A 19592-nucleotide genomic window follows, 5' to 3' on the forward strand; every position below is an offset into this window, starting at 1 on the left:
GTACACGATGAACTAGTGAGTTCTCTGGCAATATCAACAGGTTTGCAAGCAGTGACAAAGTTCCGGCGCTCACAGGCCGTCAGCAGCCAGGTTAAATAGGCTGCTTCTAATCTACGTCAGGTGTGTGCTGCTGCCTTGCGCCAGCTGCACTCCATACTGTGGACGAGAGAGAGAGTGAACATGGTGTGCAGACAACAACAGAACTGAGCAAGGAAATTTCAGATTACCACAGTACCCCCCCTTCAACGGACGCCTCCTGGCGGCCTACCTGGCTTGTCTGGGAATCGAATGTAAAAATCCTTGATCAAGTCTTTGTCAATAATAAGCGATCTTGAAATCCATGACCGCTCCTCCGGGCCGTACCCCTCCCAGTCTACCAGGTATTGGAATCCCCTGCCCCTTCTTCTCACATCCAAGATGGTGTTTACTGTAAACGCTGGGTGACCCTCAACCAGCCTGGGTGGAGGAGGCGGTACCTCAGGAGGACTGAGCGGGCTGGATGCGACAGGCTTGATGCGAGACACGTGAAAAACAGGATGGCATTTGAGAGATCTTGGGAGACGGAGCTTGACTGCAACACGGTTGATGATCTTGATAATGGGGAATGGTCCAATGAACCTGGGAGCCAGTTTCCTAGAGTCGGTGGCCAATGGTAGGTCCCGGGACGACAACCAGACCTTCTGTCCCAACTGGTAGTGTGGGGTTGGTGTGCGATGGCGGTTGGCTAAGAGTTGGTTCCTGGCCGATGTTCTTTTTAACGCCGCCCTGGTGTTGCGCCAAGCCTGGTGAGCCCGACGCAGGTGTGCCGTTACGGATGGTACGTCGGCATTGGGTTGGGTAGAAGGAAAAACAGGGGGTTGGAAACCATAGGCGACGTGAAATGGAGACAGGTTGGTGGCGGAGCTAATGAGGGAATTGTGAGCGTATTCTATCCATGGGAGATTCTCAGACCAGGTTGAGGGTTGCCGATGACAAGTGCACCGGATGGCCGCCTCCAGGTCTTGGTTGGTCCGCTCGGTCTGTCCATTGCTCTGTGGGTGGTAGCCGGAGGATAGGCTAGGGGAGGCCCCCAGGGACTTGCAGAATGCCCTCCAGACAGCCGAGGAAAACTGTGGCCCTCTGTCGGATACCACATCAGCGGGGATGCCGTGCAGCCGGAAAGCGTGGAGCACTAATAGTTGGGCTGTTTCAAGAGCCGAAGGCAGTTTGGGGAGGGCCACGAAGTGGGCCATTTTCGAGAACCGGTCCACAATGGTCAAGACAGTGTCATTTCCTTCAGAGGGGGGAAGTCCTGTGACAAAGTCCACCGCTATGTGTGACCACGGGCGGGAGGGGATGGGTAATGGGTGTAACAGTCCTGCTGGGGCCTGGTGGGATGCCTTGTTCCGGGAGCAGGACCGACATGCTGCCACAAACGCCTTCGTATCTGCCAGAATGGATGGCCACCAAAAACGCTGGGAGAGGACAAAACTGGTGCGACGAGTACCTGGATGGCAAGCGATCTTTGACCCATGTGCCCAATCCAGAACGCTGGAACGGAGCCGAGGAACCACAAACAACCGACCTGGTGGGCAGCCCCGAGGAGATGTGTCCGACTTTAGGGCCTCCAAGACTTGCCGCTCGATGTCCCACTGGAGTCCCCCAATGATGTGGGTATGGGGAACAATTGGTTCAGGTGAGGAATCCTCAAGAGACGAAGAGTAGAGACGGGAAAGGGCATCGGGCTTCCCATTCTGAGAACCAGGTCGGAAAGTGATGATAAAGTTAAAACGGGTCAGAAAAAGTGCCCACCTGGCTTGGCGGGGGTTCAGTCTCTGTGCGGTCCTTAAGTAGGACAGGTTCTTGTGGTCCGTGAAGATGATGAATGGTAGCTCCGCCCCTTCCAGCCAATGTCTCCACTCCTGAAGGGCCAAGATGACCGCCAGAAGCTCCCTGTTGCCAATGTCATAATTTTTTTCAGCAGGGGATAGGCGACGAGAGAAGAAAGCACAGGGGTGCAACTTCTGGTCGGTGGTAGATTGCTGGGAGAGTACGGCCCCTACACCTGAATCAGAAGCGTCCACCTCAACAAAAAATTGGAGAGAACGGTCAGGGTAACAAAGCACAGGAGCCGAAGTAAACAATCTCTTCAGCCTCAAGAACGCGGAATTGGCTTCGGGTGTCCATTCAAACGGAACTTTAGTAGAGGTTAGCCTTGTAAGTGGCTCAGCGACGCGACTAAAATTGCGAATAAATCGCCGATAAAAATTAGAGAAGCCCAAGAATCTCTGAAGGTGCTTCTTGGACACCGGAGTGGGCCAGTCTACTACTGCTTTGACTTTAGCGAGGTCTGGTCTGAGTCTATCCTCCTCAATGATAAATCCTAAAAAGGGAATGGAGGATGAGTGAAACTCGCATTTCTCCGCCTTCACGAACAGTTTATTTTCGAGCAATCGTTGAAGGACCAACCGAACCTGCTGTACATGTTCGTCAAATGTCGATGAATAAATTAATATATCGTCCAGGTAAACGAAGAGAAACCGACCTGTCATGTCCCGAAAAATATCGTTAATGAAGCCCTGAAAAACGCCAGGTGCATTAGTAAGTCCAAAAGGCATGACAAGATACTCAAAATGTCCGAGAGGAGTGTTGAATGCGGTCTTCCATTCATCCCCCTCTCGGATGCGAACTAGATGGTACGCGTTACGTAGATCGAGTTTAGTAAAAAACTTTGCGGACTGTAAGGGAGTAAAAGCAGAATCAAGGAGTGGAAGAGGATACTTATTCTTGACAGTAATCTGATTAAGAGCACGGTAGTCTATACAAGGCCGTAGGGACTTGTCCTTCTTTTCGACGAAAAAAAATCCGGCGGCTACCGGTGCGGTCGAAGGGCGAATGAGGCCCGCAGCTATTGATGTGTTTATGTATTCTTCTAGTGCTTTGAGTTCGGTGTTAGACACCTTGTACAAACGGGTCGATGGTAAAGCCGCTCCGGCTAGCAAATCGATACCACAATCGTAGGGTCGGTGGGGGGGAAGTGATAGTGCTCTATCCTTGCTAAACACCGCTCTTAAGTCATGGTAGTTTGTGGGCACGTTTGTCAAGTCTATGTTCTCTATAACGGCGGTAGGTGGCGGTGTGTGAGATCCTGCTGCGGAACGAAGACAATGTGTGTGGCAGGTCACACTCCAATTAATAATGGCCGAACGAGGCCAGTCTATGTGCGGGTTATGCTTATGTAACCAGGTGATCCCCAGAATGACGGGCGCGGACCGTGATGGCACAATAAAAAAAATTATTTTCTCACAATGATTACCAGACAAGCGCAGGTTGATTGGCAGGGTCTGGTGGGTTATGCTGGCTAATAGGCGCCCATCAAGAGAATACACCCTCTTGGGCACAAACAGTTTTACAACAGGAATCTTATGAAGTCTCATGAACTCAAAATCCAAAAAGTTATCATCTGCTCCTGAGTCAATGAGAGCGCAAATGTCTATTTGTTGGTTAGGCCAAGAAAGAGTACCTTTTAGTTGCATTCTGCCTGCGGCCAACGAAGGAGAACGGCGACCTCTGGTGGACGTGTCCTCTGGCGAGTGAGGGCGCACTCGTGGCCGTGCGGCGGGGCGCGGTAGTTCTTTACAGTGGGAGATGAGATGATCAGCGGCCCCACAGTATAGGCAGAGTTTGAGGCGAAAGCGGCGTTCCCTCTCGGCGGTGGTGAGTCGGCGACCTCCCAGTTGCATCGGCTCATCTATCTGCCACGAAGGAGAGGTGTCTTCGGGAACGAGATGCTCCGTCATGCAGATGGCAGGTCTAGCAGGCGCTGATTGGCTGCTAGGTGGGGCTCGTCTCCCTCGTAGATCCCTCCTCTCTTCCAATAGGCGGAAATCGATCTGCACCGCCAGCTCGATGAGATCATCCAGATTCGTCGGAAGTGACAGCGGGATCATCATGTGACGGATCTCGTCCGCGAGACCCAGGTAGAAGGCGTCCAACAGCGCCGCGGGACCCCAGTCACAGTCGGCGGCCATGGTGCGGAACTCGATCGCGTAATCTGCGACCCGTCGTGAACCCTGTTGCAGCCGGAAAAGGGATCTAGCTGCCTCTCTACCTGGGAGTCGTCGTTGGAAGATCTGCCTCAAGGATTTGGAAAAGTTTGCATACGTGGAGCTGGAGGCGGTCTGACGGTTCCATTCTGCAGTCGCCCAGGTGCCAGCACGGCCTGACAGGTGGGAGATGACAAACGCTACCTTAGCCCGCTCAGAGGTGAAAGCGGAAGCGTTTAGTTCAAAATGTAGTTCACACTGCGTCAGGAATTGTCTTACATCTTCCTTTTCTCCGGAAAAACGTTCGGGTCGGGATAGCCGCATGTTGCTGGTACTGGCGGGTTGTGTAGGTTGGGTGGATGCCTGGTCGGGCACGGTGGTCGAGGTGGGAACGACGGTGGCTAGCAGCATATTGACTCGCTCCAACATGGTGTCTTGACGCTCCGACAGTCCCTGTAGACCTCGGCTCAGGTGGTCTAGCTGGTCCCCCTGCTGGTTGATTCGTTGAGCCTGGCCTTGCAATGCTCTTTTCCAGGCATCTGTCTCTGCGGGTTCCATAGTATGGCCGGAACTTTTCTGTTAGGATTTGGTGGAGTGGATCCCAAGGATGCAGAGACGTGTTGTGTACAATTGTTCTTCCTTTTATTTAGGAGGAAGCACAAAGTAACAAAACAAAGGTGATGGTAGATAACACACCAAACTAAAAGCGCTAGACAAGGCTAGGAAAAATACTTCATGAAAGAAGTTAATATAAGGACAAAAGTACAAACTAAAAACGCTAGACAAGGCTAGGAAAACATACTTCATGAAAGAAGTTAATATAAGGACAAAGTACAAACTAAAGACGCTAGACAAGGCTAGGAAAAATACAGGCAAACCTTAGAGGAATGGTACATGATGAACTAGTGAGTTCTCTGGCAATATCAACAGGTTTGCAAGCAGTGACAAAGTTCCGGCGCTCACAGGCCGTCAGCAGCCAGGTTAAATAGGCTGCTTCTAATCTACGTCAGGTGTGTGCTGCTGCCTTGCGCCAGCTGCACTCCATACTGTGGACAAGAGAGAGAGTGAACATGGTGTGCAGACAACAACAGAACTGAGCAAGGAAATTTCAGATTACCACACACCCATCCAAATGATGAGAATCAGGTGCCCTAATCAAGCACTTAGGCATGGAGACTGTTTCTACAAACATTTGTGAAAGAATGGGCAGCTATTAGTGATTCCCAGCGTGGAACTGTCATAGGATGCCACCTGTGCAACAAATCCAGTCATGAAATTTCCTCGTTCCTAATTATTCCAAAGTCAACTTTATTAGGTAGGTGATTATGTTCATTCGATGCCATAGTTCCAAGTAAGTTTTTGTTTATTCATGTCACGTTTAGACAGTCTTTTGTTTCATGTCCATAGTCTACGTTAAGTGTAAGTTTTTGTTCTTTAGCCAGTTTTGTGTCTCCGCCTTGTGCGTACCTTTTGTTTACACTTTTTAGAGTAATAATTAAATCATGTATTTACCTTCACGCCATGTCCGGTCCAATTCTTATACATCTCGGGAAAACAATCCACGCAGGAAACTGCACCATAGTCCAAGTCGTGACAGTATGACGCCAGGCCGACTACCTGGCAACTACAGGCTTAAATAGTCATGTGATGATTGAAAACAGGTGCATGCTGCCCTCTGGGAAGCGCTACAGGTGCATTAAAACCAAAACAAACAGGCTAAAGAACAGCTTCTTCCCCAGGGCCATAACCATCCTGAACGGACTGCCCCATTGTCCCTCATAACTGCCTTCTCTTCGGTGCAATAACCCATTCCACCAACCACCCTGTTTTTGTTTAGTTTTTTCATGTATATATTCATTTAAAGTTAAAGTTAAAGTACCAATGATTGTCACACACACACTAGGTGTGGCGAGATTATTCTCTGCATTTGACCCATCACCCTTGATCACCCCCTGGGAGGTGAGGGGAGCAGTGGGCAGCAGCGGTGGCCGCGCCCGGGAATCACACCATATTCATTGCACTTCTACATTTTTTATATTTCTATATATTTGCACATTGTTTTTCTAGCATGCACACATCGCACTGTATGGAATGGCCTCAATCTCGTTACCTTGCGTAATGACAATAAAGCTGATTCTGATTCTGATTCTGATGAGTCCAACACGTGAGACAGGTGAAACTAATGGTCGTCATGGTGACAAAACAAACGAGGATGCGTAAAAAACAGGAACTATGGAGTTTTAACCAAACAGAACATAACTAAACTAGACATGATCACAAAACATGACAGTTAGTATAGTAATGGACCCTTATTGGGTGCATTTGTACACTCTCAGTTACATTAACATTGATATTATACATGTGGGCCCATAGATATAAATGCCGTTAAATATAGATTTGATGTAGCAAGCTACTTTTGCCGTGTAGCTTGCTTCAGTTAGTTCATTATTACAAACCCCGTTTCCATATGAGTTGGGAAATTGTGTTAGATGTAAATATAAACGGAATACAATGATTTGCAAATCATTTTCAACCCATATTCAATTGAATATGCTACAAAGATAACATATTTGATGTTCAAACTGATAAACTTTTTTTTTTTTTTTGCAAATAATCATTAACTTTAGAATTTGATGCCAGCAACACGTGACAAAGAAGTTGGGAAAGGTGGCAATAAATACTGATAAAGTTGAGGAATGCTCATCAAATACTTATTTGGAACATCCCACAGGTGTGCAGGCTAATTGGGAACAAGTGGGTGCCATGATTGGGTATAAAAACAGCTTCCCAAAAAATGCTCAGTCTTTCACAAGAAAAGATGGGGCGAGGTACACCACTTTTGTCCACTACTGCGTGAGCAAATAGTCAAACAGTTTAAGAACAACGTTTCTCAAAGTGCAATTGCAAGAAATTTAGGGATTTCAACATCTACAGTCCATAATATCATCAAAAGGTTCAGAGAATCTGGAAAAATCACTCCACGTAAGCGGCATGGCCGGAAACCAACATTGAATGACCGTGACCTTCGATCCCTCACTGTATCAAAAACCGACATCAATCTCTAAAGGATATCACCACATGGGCTCAGGAACACTTCAGAAAACCACTGTCACTAAATACAGTTGGTCGCTACATCTGTAAGTGCAAGTTAAAGCTCTACTATGCAAAGCGAAAGCCATTTATCAACGACATCCAGAAACGCCGCCGGCTTCTCTGGGCCCGAGATCATCTAAGATGGACTCATGCAAAGTGGAAAAGTGTTCTGTGGTCTGACGAGTCCACATTTCAAATTGTTTTTGGAAATATTCGACATCGTGTCATCCGGAAGCGAACCATCCAGACTATTATCGACGCAAAGTTCAAAAGCCAGCATCTGTGATGGTATGGGGGTGCGTTAGTTCCCAAAGCATGGGTAACTTACCCATCTGTGAAGGCACCATTAATGCTGAAAGGTACATACAGGTTTTGGAACAACATATGTGTCATGTCTGTGTAATCATGTTTTGTTTTAGTCATGTTTTGTTTTGTTTAGTTATTAGACTCTTTAGTTTCTGGCTTTTCACTCCCTTGTCTTGTTTCCATGATTACCCATTAATTTCACCTGTTCCACGTTTGGACTCATTGTGCACTCTTGTTTGTCACCATAGCAACCCATTAGTTTTCACCTGTCACGTCACGCACCTGTTTCACGTTTTGAGTCACGCACCTGTTTTCGTTAATCATGTCTGTAGTATTTAAGTTCATTGTTTTCAGTTTGTCTTTCTGGTGACATCCCGGATTCATACCCCTGTCACACTCTGTTTACATCTGCGCACTTCATAGTCCATGCCAAGTAAGTTTTTGTTTATTAATGCCACAGTTAGTGTTTTTGTTTCATTGTTCACAGTTTCTGCCTATGTGCAAGTTTTGTTTTCAATAGCCTAGTTTTGTACCTCCGCCATTGTGCGCGCTTTTCGTTTGTACTCTTTTTTTTGTCCTTTGTTAGTGTAAAAAAATAAAAATATGTACTTACATTCCCGTCTCGCCCGAGCCAACTTTCCGTTGCCTTCTGGAAAAAATAAAAACCCCAGGACCAAGTCATGACAATATGCTGCCATCTAAGCGCTGTCTTTTTCATGGACGCCCCTGCTTATTTCAGCAAGACAATGCCAAGCCACATTCAGCACGTGTTAAAACAGCATGGTTTCGTAAAAAAAGAGTGCGGGTACTTTCCAGGCCCCGCCTGCAGTCCAGACCTGTCTCCCATCGAAAATGTGCGGCGCATTATGAAGCCTAAAATACGACAGCGGAGACCCCGGACTGTTGAATGACTGAAGCGCTACATAAAACAAGAATGGGAAAGAATTGAGGTAGTTAAAAAGCTCCTCGGTGGCAAGGCCCCGGGGGTGGATGAGATCCGCCCGGAGTTCCTTAAGGCTCTGGATGCTGTGGGACTGTCTTGGTTGACAAGACTCTGCAGCATCGCGTGGACATCGGGGGCGGTACCTCTGGATTGGCAGACCGGGGTGGTGGTTCCTCTCTTTAAGAAGGGGAACCGTAGGGTGTGTTCTAACTATCGTGGGATCACACTCCTCAGCCTTCCCGGTAAGGTCTATTCAGGTGTACTGGAGAGGAGGCTACGCCGGATAGTCGAACCTCGGATTCAGGAGGAACAGTGTGGTTTTCGTCCTGGTCGTGGAACTGTGGACTAGCTCTATACTCTCGGCAGGGTCCTTGAGGGTGCATGGGAGTTTGCCCAACCAGTCTACATGTGCTTTGTGGACTTGGAGAAGGCATTCGACCGTGTCCCTCGGGAAGTCCTGTGGGGAGTGCTCAGAGAGTATGGGGTATCGGACTGTCTGATTTTGGCGGTCCGCTCCCTGTATGATCAGTGTCAGAGCTTGGTCCGCATTGCCGGTAGTAAGTCGGATACGTTTCCAGTGAGGGTTGGACCCTGCCAAGGCTGCCCTTTGTCACCGATTCTGTTCATAACTTTTATGGACAGAATTTCTAGGCGCAGTCAAGGCGTTGAGGGGATCCGGTTTGGTGGCTGCAGGATTAGGTCTCTGCTTTTTGCAGATGATGTGGTCCTGATGGCTTCATCTGGCCAGGATCTTCAGCTCTCGCTGGATCGGTTCGCAGCCGAGTGTGAAGCGACTGGGATGAGAATCAGCACCTCCAAGTCCGAGTCCATGGTTCTCGCCCGGAAAAGGGTGGAATGCCATCTTCGGGTTGGGGAGGAGACCCTGCCCCAAGTGGAGGAGTTCAAGTACCTCGGAGTCTTGTTCACGAGTGAGGGAAGAGTGGATCGTGAGATCGACAGGCGGATCGGTGCGGCATCTTCAGTAATGCGGACGCCGTATCGATCCGTTGTGGTGAAGAAGGAGCTGAGCCGGAAGGCAAAGCTCTCAATTTACCGGTCGATCTACGTTCCCATCCTCACCTATGGTCATGAGCTTTGGGTTATGACCGAAAGGACAAGATCACGGGTACAAGCGGCCGAAATGAGTTTCCTCCGCCGGGTGGCGGGGCTCTCCCTCAGAGATAGGGTGAGAAGCTCTGTCATCCGGGGGGAGCTCAAAGTAAAGCCGCTGCTCCTCCACATCGAGAGGAGCCAGATGCGGTGGTTCGGGCATCTGGTCAAGATGCCACCCGATCGCCTCCCTTGGGAGGTTTTTAGGGCACGTCCGACCGGTAGGAGGCCACGGGGAAGACCCAGGACACGTTGGGAAGACTATGTCTCCCGGCTGGCCTGGGAACGCCTCGGGATCCCCCGGGAGGAGCTGGACGAAGTGGCTGCGGAGAGGGAAGTCTGGGCTTCCCTGCTTAGGCTACTGCCCCCGCGACCCGACCTCGGATAAGCAGAAGAAGATGGATGGATGGGAAAGAATTTCACTTTCAAAGCTTCAACAATTAGTTTCCTCAGTTCCCAATCGTTTGAGTGTTGTTAAAAGAAAAGGTGATGTAACACAGTGGTGAACATGCCCTTTCCCAACTACTTTGGCACGTGTTGCAGCCATGAAATTCTAAGTTAATTATTATTTGCAAAAAAAAAATAAAGTTTATGAGTTTGAACATCAAATATATTGTCTTTGTAGTGCATTCAATTGAATATGGGTTGAAAGGGATTTGCAAATGATTGTATTCCGTTTATATTTACATCTAACACAATTTCCCAACTCATATGGAAACGGGGTTTGTAGATTTGATGTAGCAAGCTACTTTTGCTGTGTAGCTTGCTTCAGTTAGTTCATTATTACATTGGTAATTATGTCTCAATTCTTGTTCTTATGATGTTGGTATATGTTTATGTTCTAACAACCCTAAGAGCTTGTGTTTATTATTATATTATCACTCCCATTAAAGGTAGAAATAATCTGTCGTGTTGTGTCACGTTGTGTGATGCTGTAATAATCCCGCGTGTGTTGTGTCGTCAGCATGAGGATGAGGATGAGGAGGAGGATTCTCTCTCCTCCACGGAGGGTGATGAAGCGGAGACATGAGGCTGGGGTCTGACGACAAACAAACATGTGCTGTCCGGAGAGCGTGAAGGAGCTTTCAAGGATCTCACCTGTGGATTTGTGTCCTCGAAATGCACAATTTGAGCAAAAGTGTCGTCTTGCTCTTGTGTCTGCTGGCGAGCGGACAATGTCGCCAGAGAAGACACCGGCTGCCGAGGTGGAGCGGAGCTGTGGACGCGCAGAAACATTCCACGTAAGTCACGTATGAAAATATACGAATGTAGTCAAAGAACACGCATTGCCGTGGAACCATTGACACGTGTCGTCTCGTTAAGCGTTAGCATTCTAGTTTGCTATTGTGAAAAACACGTATAGCAATGTTAAAAAGCTGATATCGATATTTTCCTACCAGTAGTTGTCCATTAACTTATTGGAGAACAGTTGGCTTTTAATATTTGACAACCCTATTGAAGAGTGGAGATTGTGAAAATGGGTTTAAAATGAACTTTAAGTAAAAAAAAAAAAAAAAAAAGGATTTTGGAATCGAGCTAGCTTATTTGGGTTAGCCACGTGACAGTCACGTGACAACCACTTCTAAATATATGTCATTTTGGGATGTGTTCAAGGCAGCACGGATCTGTATCTCACTCTTTTTTTAGTCTTCTTATGGGTGAAATGGACTAAAAGTCAGAGATGTGTGAAAATGGAAAAAGATGAAGAAAAACATTATATTTGTTGTTTTAATATATTTTCTGTAGGAGGACAAACTGTTTATGTTATACATGCTTCACTGATGAAAGTATTTGGCAAGCACCGTTTTATCCTACAGATTTCAGCGATCCTTGAACTCACCGCAGTTTGTTTACATGTATAGCAATTTTAAAAGCTGATATCGATATTTTCCTGCTGGTAGTTGTCGATTAACTTATTGGAGAACAGTTGGCTTTTAATATTTGACAACCCTATTGGGTTTAAAATGAACTTTAACTTAAAAAAAAATAGGATTTTGGAATCCATCCATCCATTTTCTACCGCTTGTCCCTTTTGGGGTCGAGGGGGGTGCTGGAGCCTATCTCAGCTGCATTCGGGCGGAAGGCAGTGTACACCCTGGACAAGTCTCCACCTTATCACAAGGATTTTGGAATCGAGCTAGCTTATTTGGGTTAGTCACGTGACAGTCACGTGACAACCACTCCTAAATATATGTCATTTTGGGATGTGTTCAAGGCAGCAAGGATCTGTATCTCACTTTTTTTTTAGTCTTCTTATGGGTGAAATGGGATAAAAGTCCAAAAATATATTCTGAAATACTTAAATGGTGAAAAAATGAAATCAACATTTAATTATTAAAGGGACTGGTTTCAACTTTCTCACAGTTGCATTTTTCAAAAACACCATTGGCTAGCTCGGGGGTCAGCAACCCGTGGCTCTAGAGCCGCATGCGGCCCTTTAGCGCCGCCCTAGTGGCTCCCTGGACTTCTTTCAGAGATGTGTGAAAATGGAAAAAGATGAAGAAAAAAATATATTTGTTGTTTTAATATATTTTCTGTAGGAGGACAAACTGTTTATGTTATACATGCTTCACTGATGAAAGTATTTGGCAAGCACCGTTTTATCCTACTAATTTCAGCGATCCTTGAACTCACCGCAGTTTGTTTACATGTAGCAATTTTAAAAGCTGATATTGATATTTTCCTACCAGTAGTTGTCGATTAACTTATGAGAACAGTTGGCTTTTAATATTTGACAACCCTATTGGGTTTAAAATGAACTTTAACTTAAAAAAAAATTGGATTTTGGAGTCGAGCTAGCTTATTTGGGTTAGTCACGTGACAGTCATGTGACAACCACTCCTAAATATATGTCATTTTGGGATGTGTTCAAGACAGCACGGATCTGCATCCCACTCGTTTTTTTAGTCTTCTTATGGGTGAAATGGGATAAAAGTCAAAAAATATATTCTGAAATACTTAAATCGTGAAAAAATGAAATCAACAATTAGAATAAAATTATTAATGGGACTGGTTGCAACTTTCTAGCAGTTACATTTTTCAAAAACACCATTGGCTAGCTCGGGGGTCAGCAACCCGCGGATCTAGAGCCGCATGCGGCCCTTTAGCGCCGCCCTAGTGGCTCCCTGGACCTCTTTCAGAGATGTGTGACAATGGAAAAAGATGAAAAAAAGTATATATTTTTTGTTTTAATATATTTTCTGTAGGAGGACAAACTGTTTATGTTATACATGCTTCACTGATGAGAGTATTTGGCAAGCACCGTTTTGTCCTACTAATTTCAGCGATCCTTGAACTCACCGCACTTTGTTTACATGTATAGCAATTTTAAAAGCTGATATCGATGTTTTCCTAGCGGGAGTTGTCGATTAACTTATTGGAGAACAGTTGGCTTTTAATACTTGACAACCCTATTGACGAGTGTCGACTGTAACATGGGTTTAAAATTAACTTTAACTTTAAAAATAAAATAGGATTTTGTAATCGAGCTAGCTTATTTGGGTTAGTCACATGACAACCACTCCTAAATATATGTAATTTTGGGATGTGTTCAAGGCAGCACAGATCTGTATCCCATTCTTTTTTTTTTAGTCTTCTTATGGGTGAAAAGGGATAAAAGTCCAAAAATATATTCTGAAATACTTCAATCGTGAAAAAATGAAATAAACAATTAGAATACAATTATTAAAGGGACTGGTTGCAACTTTCTCACAGTTGCATTTTTCAAAAACATCATTGGCTAGCTCGGGGGTCAGCAACTCGCGGCTCTAGAGCCGCTTGCGGCCCTTTAGCGCCGCCCTAGTGGCTTCCTGGACCTCTTTCAGAGATGTGTGAAAGTGGAAAAAGATGAAGAAAAACATTTATTTTTTTGTTTTAATATATTTTCTGTAGCAGGACAAACTGTTTATGTTATACATGCTTCACTGATGAGAGTATTTGGCAAGCACTGTTTTGTCCTACTAATTTCAGCGATCCCTGAACTCACCACAGTTTGTTTACATGTACAGCAATTTTAAAAGCTGATATTGATATTTTTCTAGCGGGAGTTGTCGATTATCTTATTCAATCAATCAATCAATCAATCAATGTTTATTTATATAGCCCTAAATCACAAGTGTCTCAAAGGGCTGCACAAGCCACAACGACATCCTCGGTACAGAGCCCACATAAGGGCAAGGAAAAACTCACCCCAGTGGGACGTCGATGTGAATAACTATGAGAAACCTTGGAGAGGACCGCATATGTGGGTAACCCTCCACCCCTCTCTAGGGGAGACCGAATGCAATGGATGTCGAGTGGGTCTGACATAATATTGTGAGAGTCCAGTCCATAGTGGATCCAACATAATAGTAAGAGTCCAGTCCATAGTGGGGCCAGCAGGAAACCATCCCGAGCGGAGACGGGTCAGCAGCGCAGAGATGTTTCCAACCGATGCACAGGCGAGCGGTCCACCCCGAGTCCCGACTCTGGACAGCCAGCACTTCATCCATGGCCACCGGACCTGTGTGTCTCCCCCTCCACAAGGGAGAGGGGGGAGCAGAGGAGAAAGGAAAAGAAACGGCAGATCAACTGGTCTAAAAAGGGGAGACTATTTAAAGGCTAGAGTATACAAATGAGTTTTAAGATGGGACTTAAATGCTTCTACTGAGGTAGCATCTCTAACTGTTACCGACCGGGAGGGTATTCCATAGTACTGGAGCCCCAATAGAAAACGCTCTAAAGCCCGCAGACTTTTTTTGGGCTCTGGGAATCACTAATAAGCCGGACTTCTTTGAACGCAGATTTCTTGCCGGGACATATGGTACAATACAATCAGCAAGATAGGATGGAGCTAGACCGTGTAGTATTTTATACGTAAGTAGTAAAACCTTAAGGTCACATCTTAAGTGCACAGGAAGCCAGTGCAGGTGAGCACGTATATGATGAGTAATATGATCAAACTTTCTTGTTCTTGTCAAAAGTCTAGCAGCCGCATTTTGTACCAACTATAATCTTTTAATGCTAGACATAGGGAGACCTGAAAATAATACGTTACAGTAATCGAGACACATTTAATAACACATTAATGTAACAATTCCAATTATCCAATTAATATCAACAATTAATCTCAATAACAACTCACGATTCAATTCCGATTCCAGGGGTGACGATTCAATTCAGAATTGATTTTTCGATTCAACATGATTCTGGCGTCATGGTGATTCTCGCAATATATCATTAGATGGCATTAAATTTATAAAACAAGTTACAAAAGTACCTCTTGGCTGCTGACAGATAACATATGTGCGCTGCAAAAAAGCACATAGATGGCCTAAAAAAACGTATATTTTTTAAATTTAATTGAAATATTCAATTTAATATATATGATTTAGGTGTGAATCAATTTTATTGAGCACTCCTATGTAATTGTTTGTTTAATTTTGTCCCAAATGCTGTTTTATGCATTGGTCCTCAAATTATTTTCACCAAGCACCATCTCAGAAAACACTTGGCTTTCCAAGTACCACCACCGTACAGTAGCGTAGTAGGCCTAAGTATTCATTAAAAACAAGGCAGAGGTTTTATTTAGCAAGTATATTTAATATTTTGGCCACTGTAGCAGTTTGAATAGTAACACTGTGTTTGAGTATTACAAAATAAAATACTAATCACTTAATAAAGTGATTATTTGTCGTACCACTAGATGGAGCCTGTACCTGTTTGTGAATTAGTGATTTTGTGGAATAAAAGTAATTCTTCTGCAACAAAGTGAAAGTAAAATTGTTAGAATAATTGTTTCTAAATTATCACAAAAACTTTGTATTACATTGAGTTCCTGACAAGAACACAAAAGCTGTCTTTGAAACCTACCGAGAGTAAGGCTCGTAAATCTCCACTGTGTAGGGGGGGGGAGCAAGATGAAGGTGTTCCTGTTTTCTCTCATGTATGGTAATCAACAGAAAGATATTGTTCTAACCCAAGGACTTCAAAGCGGAGAGAACCAAGGATCTGCCCAATTTCCAGACGACCTCTTTTTGAAGTATTTTACAAACTCTTTTTGAACTATTTTATGGACCTCTTTTTGAAGTATTTTACGAACTCTTTTTGAACTATTTGACGACCTCTTCTTTTGAACTATTCTGTAACCAAAGGCAACGCTGTTTACGACCCACTTCTCTCTGGAAGTGGAAGCGATGGTCAGGTGGTCGGAGAAAGTCAAATAAAGAAGGAGGAGTGCAATCTTTTGGGAGAGCGTGCTGGAGACTGTACAAGAGTACAGTGTGTCCAGGCGTTTCTCCTCAATTGAGTCCAAATTGAATTCTGTCTCTGTTTAATTCTTTGCCTCTTGTCTTGTTTAATAGATGTCATCAGTGTTTGAACCTGACAAAAATTGTATGGCCCTAATATTATATTGTTGCTACAAGTCGGGGTGGGTGATACCTCAAATGTTGGTATTGATTGTGTCATTAATATTACATATTATTTATGAACACTAATATACTGACACAGTAACAATAGCAACAAAATAATACAACTATTCCCTTTTATTAAATAAAAATGTTTACAATTGTAAACCGCATGTTTGTAGCTGGACAATAAAGTACTACAGTAATATGTCAGAAATAAACCTGCATGTTATACTAACTAGTATTTGTATTAGAGTACTATAACGAAACGTCAAAATGTTTACTCAGCAAATTCAAACTCCTGCTGCCTTTATAGGGAATCTAAGTTTTAAAAAACAAACAATAAAATTATTTTTTTGTAACCCTGTGTGTAAAGGTACATTTACACAATCAGCGGGGGATCAAATGTACACATAACAATGTAATATTTGTTTGAATATTCTCGTCATTTAGCTCCTTGTCAAAGAAGCCTCCAGATGTGACCAAGTCCCGCAAGGTGAAGACAGAGCATCTGATCAAAGTAGATGACCACGACTTCACCATGAGGCCAGCATTTGGAGGTATTTCTACCATTTTACCTTTTGTAGTAGTAGTAGTAGTAGTAGTATTACAATGGTAATAATAATAGTGCCATTGCAGTAGTACTACTAAAATTACAATATTAGTGGTATTATCATAGTAGTAGTAGTATTGCAATAGTAACAGTAGTGGTACTACATTATAGCAGTAGTAGTACTACATTATAGCAGTATTAGTAGTATTATATTAGTAATCGTACTATTACTGCAGTAGTAGTAATAACAGTAGTTTTACAGTAGTAACAGTAGTAATAATAAAGGAAGTTTTACACTAGTAACAGTAGTAGTCATACAGTAGTAGTAATTCCAAAATTGTTTATTTGATTTATTAAAGGGGAACATTATCACAATTTCAGAAGGGTTAAAACCATTAAAAATCAGTTCCCAGAGGCTTATTTTATTTTTCAAAGTGTTTTTCAAAATTTTACCCATCACGCAATATCCCTAAAAAAAGCTTCAAAGTGCCTGATTTTAACCATCGTTATATACACCCGTCCATTTTCCTGTGACGTCACACAGTGATGCCAATACAAACAAACAGCAAGGGTTAGCGACATTAGCTCGGATTCAGACTCGGATTTCAGCGGCTTAACACTGTCTGATAAGATAATTACTAACAACTATGAACTAGGTTTACAGCATATGAAATACATTTGGCAACAACATGCACTTTGAGAGTGCAGACAGCCCATTTCAGGCGCGCTAAGAACATATATTTTTCCACGATTTCAGCACTCAGGTTAACCATACCTAAATAGACACAAAATACTGCATTACACAAGACTACCCGAATGTACTCGAATGATTGAAAAAAAAAAAAAGTTTTTAAGCTAAATTATTGGTAAACACAGTTTATGTATAATAATTTACGTAAAACCGCAAGTAATGAATAAAGTTTTCATCAATTAATATATTCTGTAGACATACCCTCATCCGCTCTCTTTTCCTGAAAGCTGATCTGTCCAGTTTTGGAGTTGATGTCAGCAGGCCAGGGAAGCTAGGGTCGATATTCTTCTCTTGATCATCTTCGGTGGCATAAGGGACGGTGTGAGCCAAGACATCCAGGGGGTTTAGCTCGCTCGTCTGCGGGAACAAACTGCCGCCATTGCTTGCCGTGCTACCGAGGTCCTGTGTCCCTGAATAGCTCACACACTCCGGCAGATTCAATGGGGGTCTGGCGGCAGATTTCTTTGACTTTATCGTTGGAAATGCATCTGCTTTGAGTGTCGCAGGATATCCAAAACATTCTTGCCATCTCTGTCGTAGCATAGCTTTCGTCGGTAAAGTGTGCGGAACAAACGACTGACCATTTCGTCGGCTTTCCCCACAGCCTCGTATTTTGAACAAATTTCGTCCAATTTCTTGCCACTTTCGCATCTTTGGGCCACTGGTGCAACTTGAATCGGTCCCTGTTCGTGTTGTTACACCCTCCGACAACACACCGACGAAAGTGAGAAAATGGCGGATTGCTTCCCGATGTGACGTCACAACGTGACGTCATCGCTCCGAGAGCGAATAATAGAAAGGCGTTTAATTCGCCAAAATTCACCCATTTAAAGTTCGGAAATCGGTTAAAAAAATATATGGTCTTTTTTCTGCAACATCAAGGTATATATTGACGCTTACATAGGTCTGGTGATAATGTTCCCCTTTAATAATATATGTGAGGTATCAAAGTTATTGAAATTTGTATTATTTGCGGACGACACCAACTTTTATGGTTTGGGACATGACTTAAAAGCGTTATCAAACATTGAACAGGAAATGATTAAACTTAAGAGATGGTTTGATGTCAATAAATTATCGTTAAAATGTGAAAAAAACAAAGTTTATGATTTTTTGTAAAAGGAAAAGGGAGGAAACGATCAAACTGTCAATAGATGGAATTGATATTGAAAGGGTTTCTGAACTTAGATTTTTAGGAGTGATACTGGATGACGGTCTGACATGGAAATCTCATATTGGACATGTACGGAAAAAGATGTTTTTGCCACATACTTGACATATTACGGTTGTTTGTTCAACATATTCCCGCTTGAAGCCAAACCACCGCCAGACGATGGACCCCGTGCTGTTTTTCTTGGGAATTTATTCTTCCTCCATTTGTTACCAGATTCGCACCTTCTTTCTCTCGTATTACCACTCGCACCACTCCACTAGCATCACAGCTAATGTTACCCATTCCGCTACCTCTATGCTCCGTGAGGGCGTATGACGTTGCACGTGTGACAAGTATGTGACGTATGTAAGAAGGTGCGCTTGTTTTATGTCTCTGTGAGAAGGAGAGACACGAAAGAGCCTGTAATCTTAATGCCCGGAGCTAAAAGCAACTGCGTGAGAGCGTATACCGTATTTTTCGGACTATAAGTCGCAGTTTTTTTCATAGTTTGGCCGGGCTCCAGTGTGACTTATATATGTTTTTTTCCTTTTTTATTATGCATTTTTGGCCGGTGCGACTTATACTCCGGTGCGACTTATACTCCGAAAAATACGGTACTCGAATATCACGGTATAGTCATTTTATATATCGCACAGAGACAAACCCGCGATATATCGAGTATATTTGATATATCGCCCAGCCCTACAGTACATATACATCCATCCATCCATTTTCTACTGCTTGTCCCTTTTGAGGTTGCGGGGGGTCGCTGGAGCCTATCTCAGCTGCATTCGGGCGGAAGGCGGTGTACACCCTGGACAAGTCGCCACCTCATCACAGGGCCAACACAGATAGACAACATTCACACTCACATTCACACACTAGGGCCAATTTAGTGTTACCAATCAACCTATCCCCAGGTGCATGTCTTTGGAGGTGGGAGGAAGCCGGAGTATCCGGAGGGAACCCACGCAGTCACGGGGAGAACATGCAAACTCCACACAGAAAGATCCCGAGCGCAGGATCGAACCCCGGACCTTTGTATTGTGAGGCAGATGCACTAACCCCTCTCCTACCGTGCTGCCCTTATACATATTCATATATATATATATATATATTAGAGATGCGCGGATAGGCAATTATTTCATCCGCAACCGCATCACAAAAGTCGTCAACCATCCGCATCCACCCGAACTAACATTTAATCAAAACCGCACCCGCCCGCACCCACCCGTTGTTTTATATCTAATATAGACGATGCAAGGCATTAGT

The 19592-nt window shown here is 44.1% G+C and overlaps 2 protein-coding genes across 3 annotated transcripts in view; one reads left to right on the forward strand and one right to left on the reverse strand.

Annotated features, from left to right (window-relative positions):
- The window catches only part of ankrd6a (ankyrin repeat domain 6a), an 80640-nt gene extending 69952 nt beyond the window's left edge, over window positions 1-10688 (reverse strand). Inside the window, exon 1 of the mRNA XM_061968988.2 lies at window positions 10576-10688. The gene's annotated coding sequence lies outside the window, so the exon portion shown is untranslated. The remainder of the gene's footprint in view (window positions 1-10575) is intronic.
- gabrr2a (gamma-aminobutyric acid type A receptor subunit rho2a) overlaps window positions 10456-19592 on the forward strand; it is a 45619-nt gene continuing 36482 nt past the window's right edge. The window contains exons 1-2 of one of the 2 annotated variants that reach the window (XM_061968990.1): window positions 10456-10718; window positions 16317-16423. In XM_061968990.1, the coding sequence (XP_061824974.1) occupies window positions 10597-10718; window positions 16317-16423 (229 nt within the window). In that variant the 5' untranslated portion in view covers window positions 10456-10596. The remainder of the gene's footprint in view (window positions 10719-16316; window positions 16424-19592) is intronic. The other variant, XM_061968991.1, reaches the window with a different exon arrangement.

The sequence above is a fragment of the Nerophis lumbriciformis genome, linkage group LG08 (assembly GCF_033978685.3).
Source record: "Nerophis lumbriciformis linkage group LG08, RoL_Nlum_v2.1, whole genome shotgun sequence".
Lineage (NCBI taxonomy): Eukaryota > Metazoa > Chordata > Actinopteri > Syngnathiformes > Syngnathidae > Nerophis > Nerophis lumbriciformis.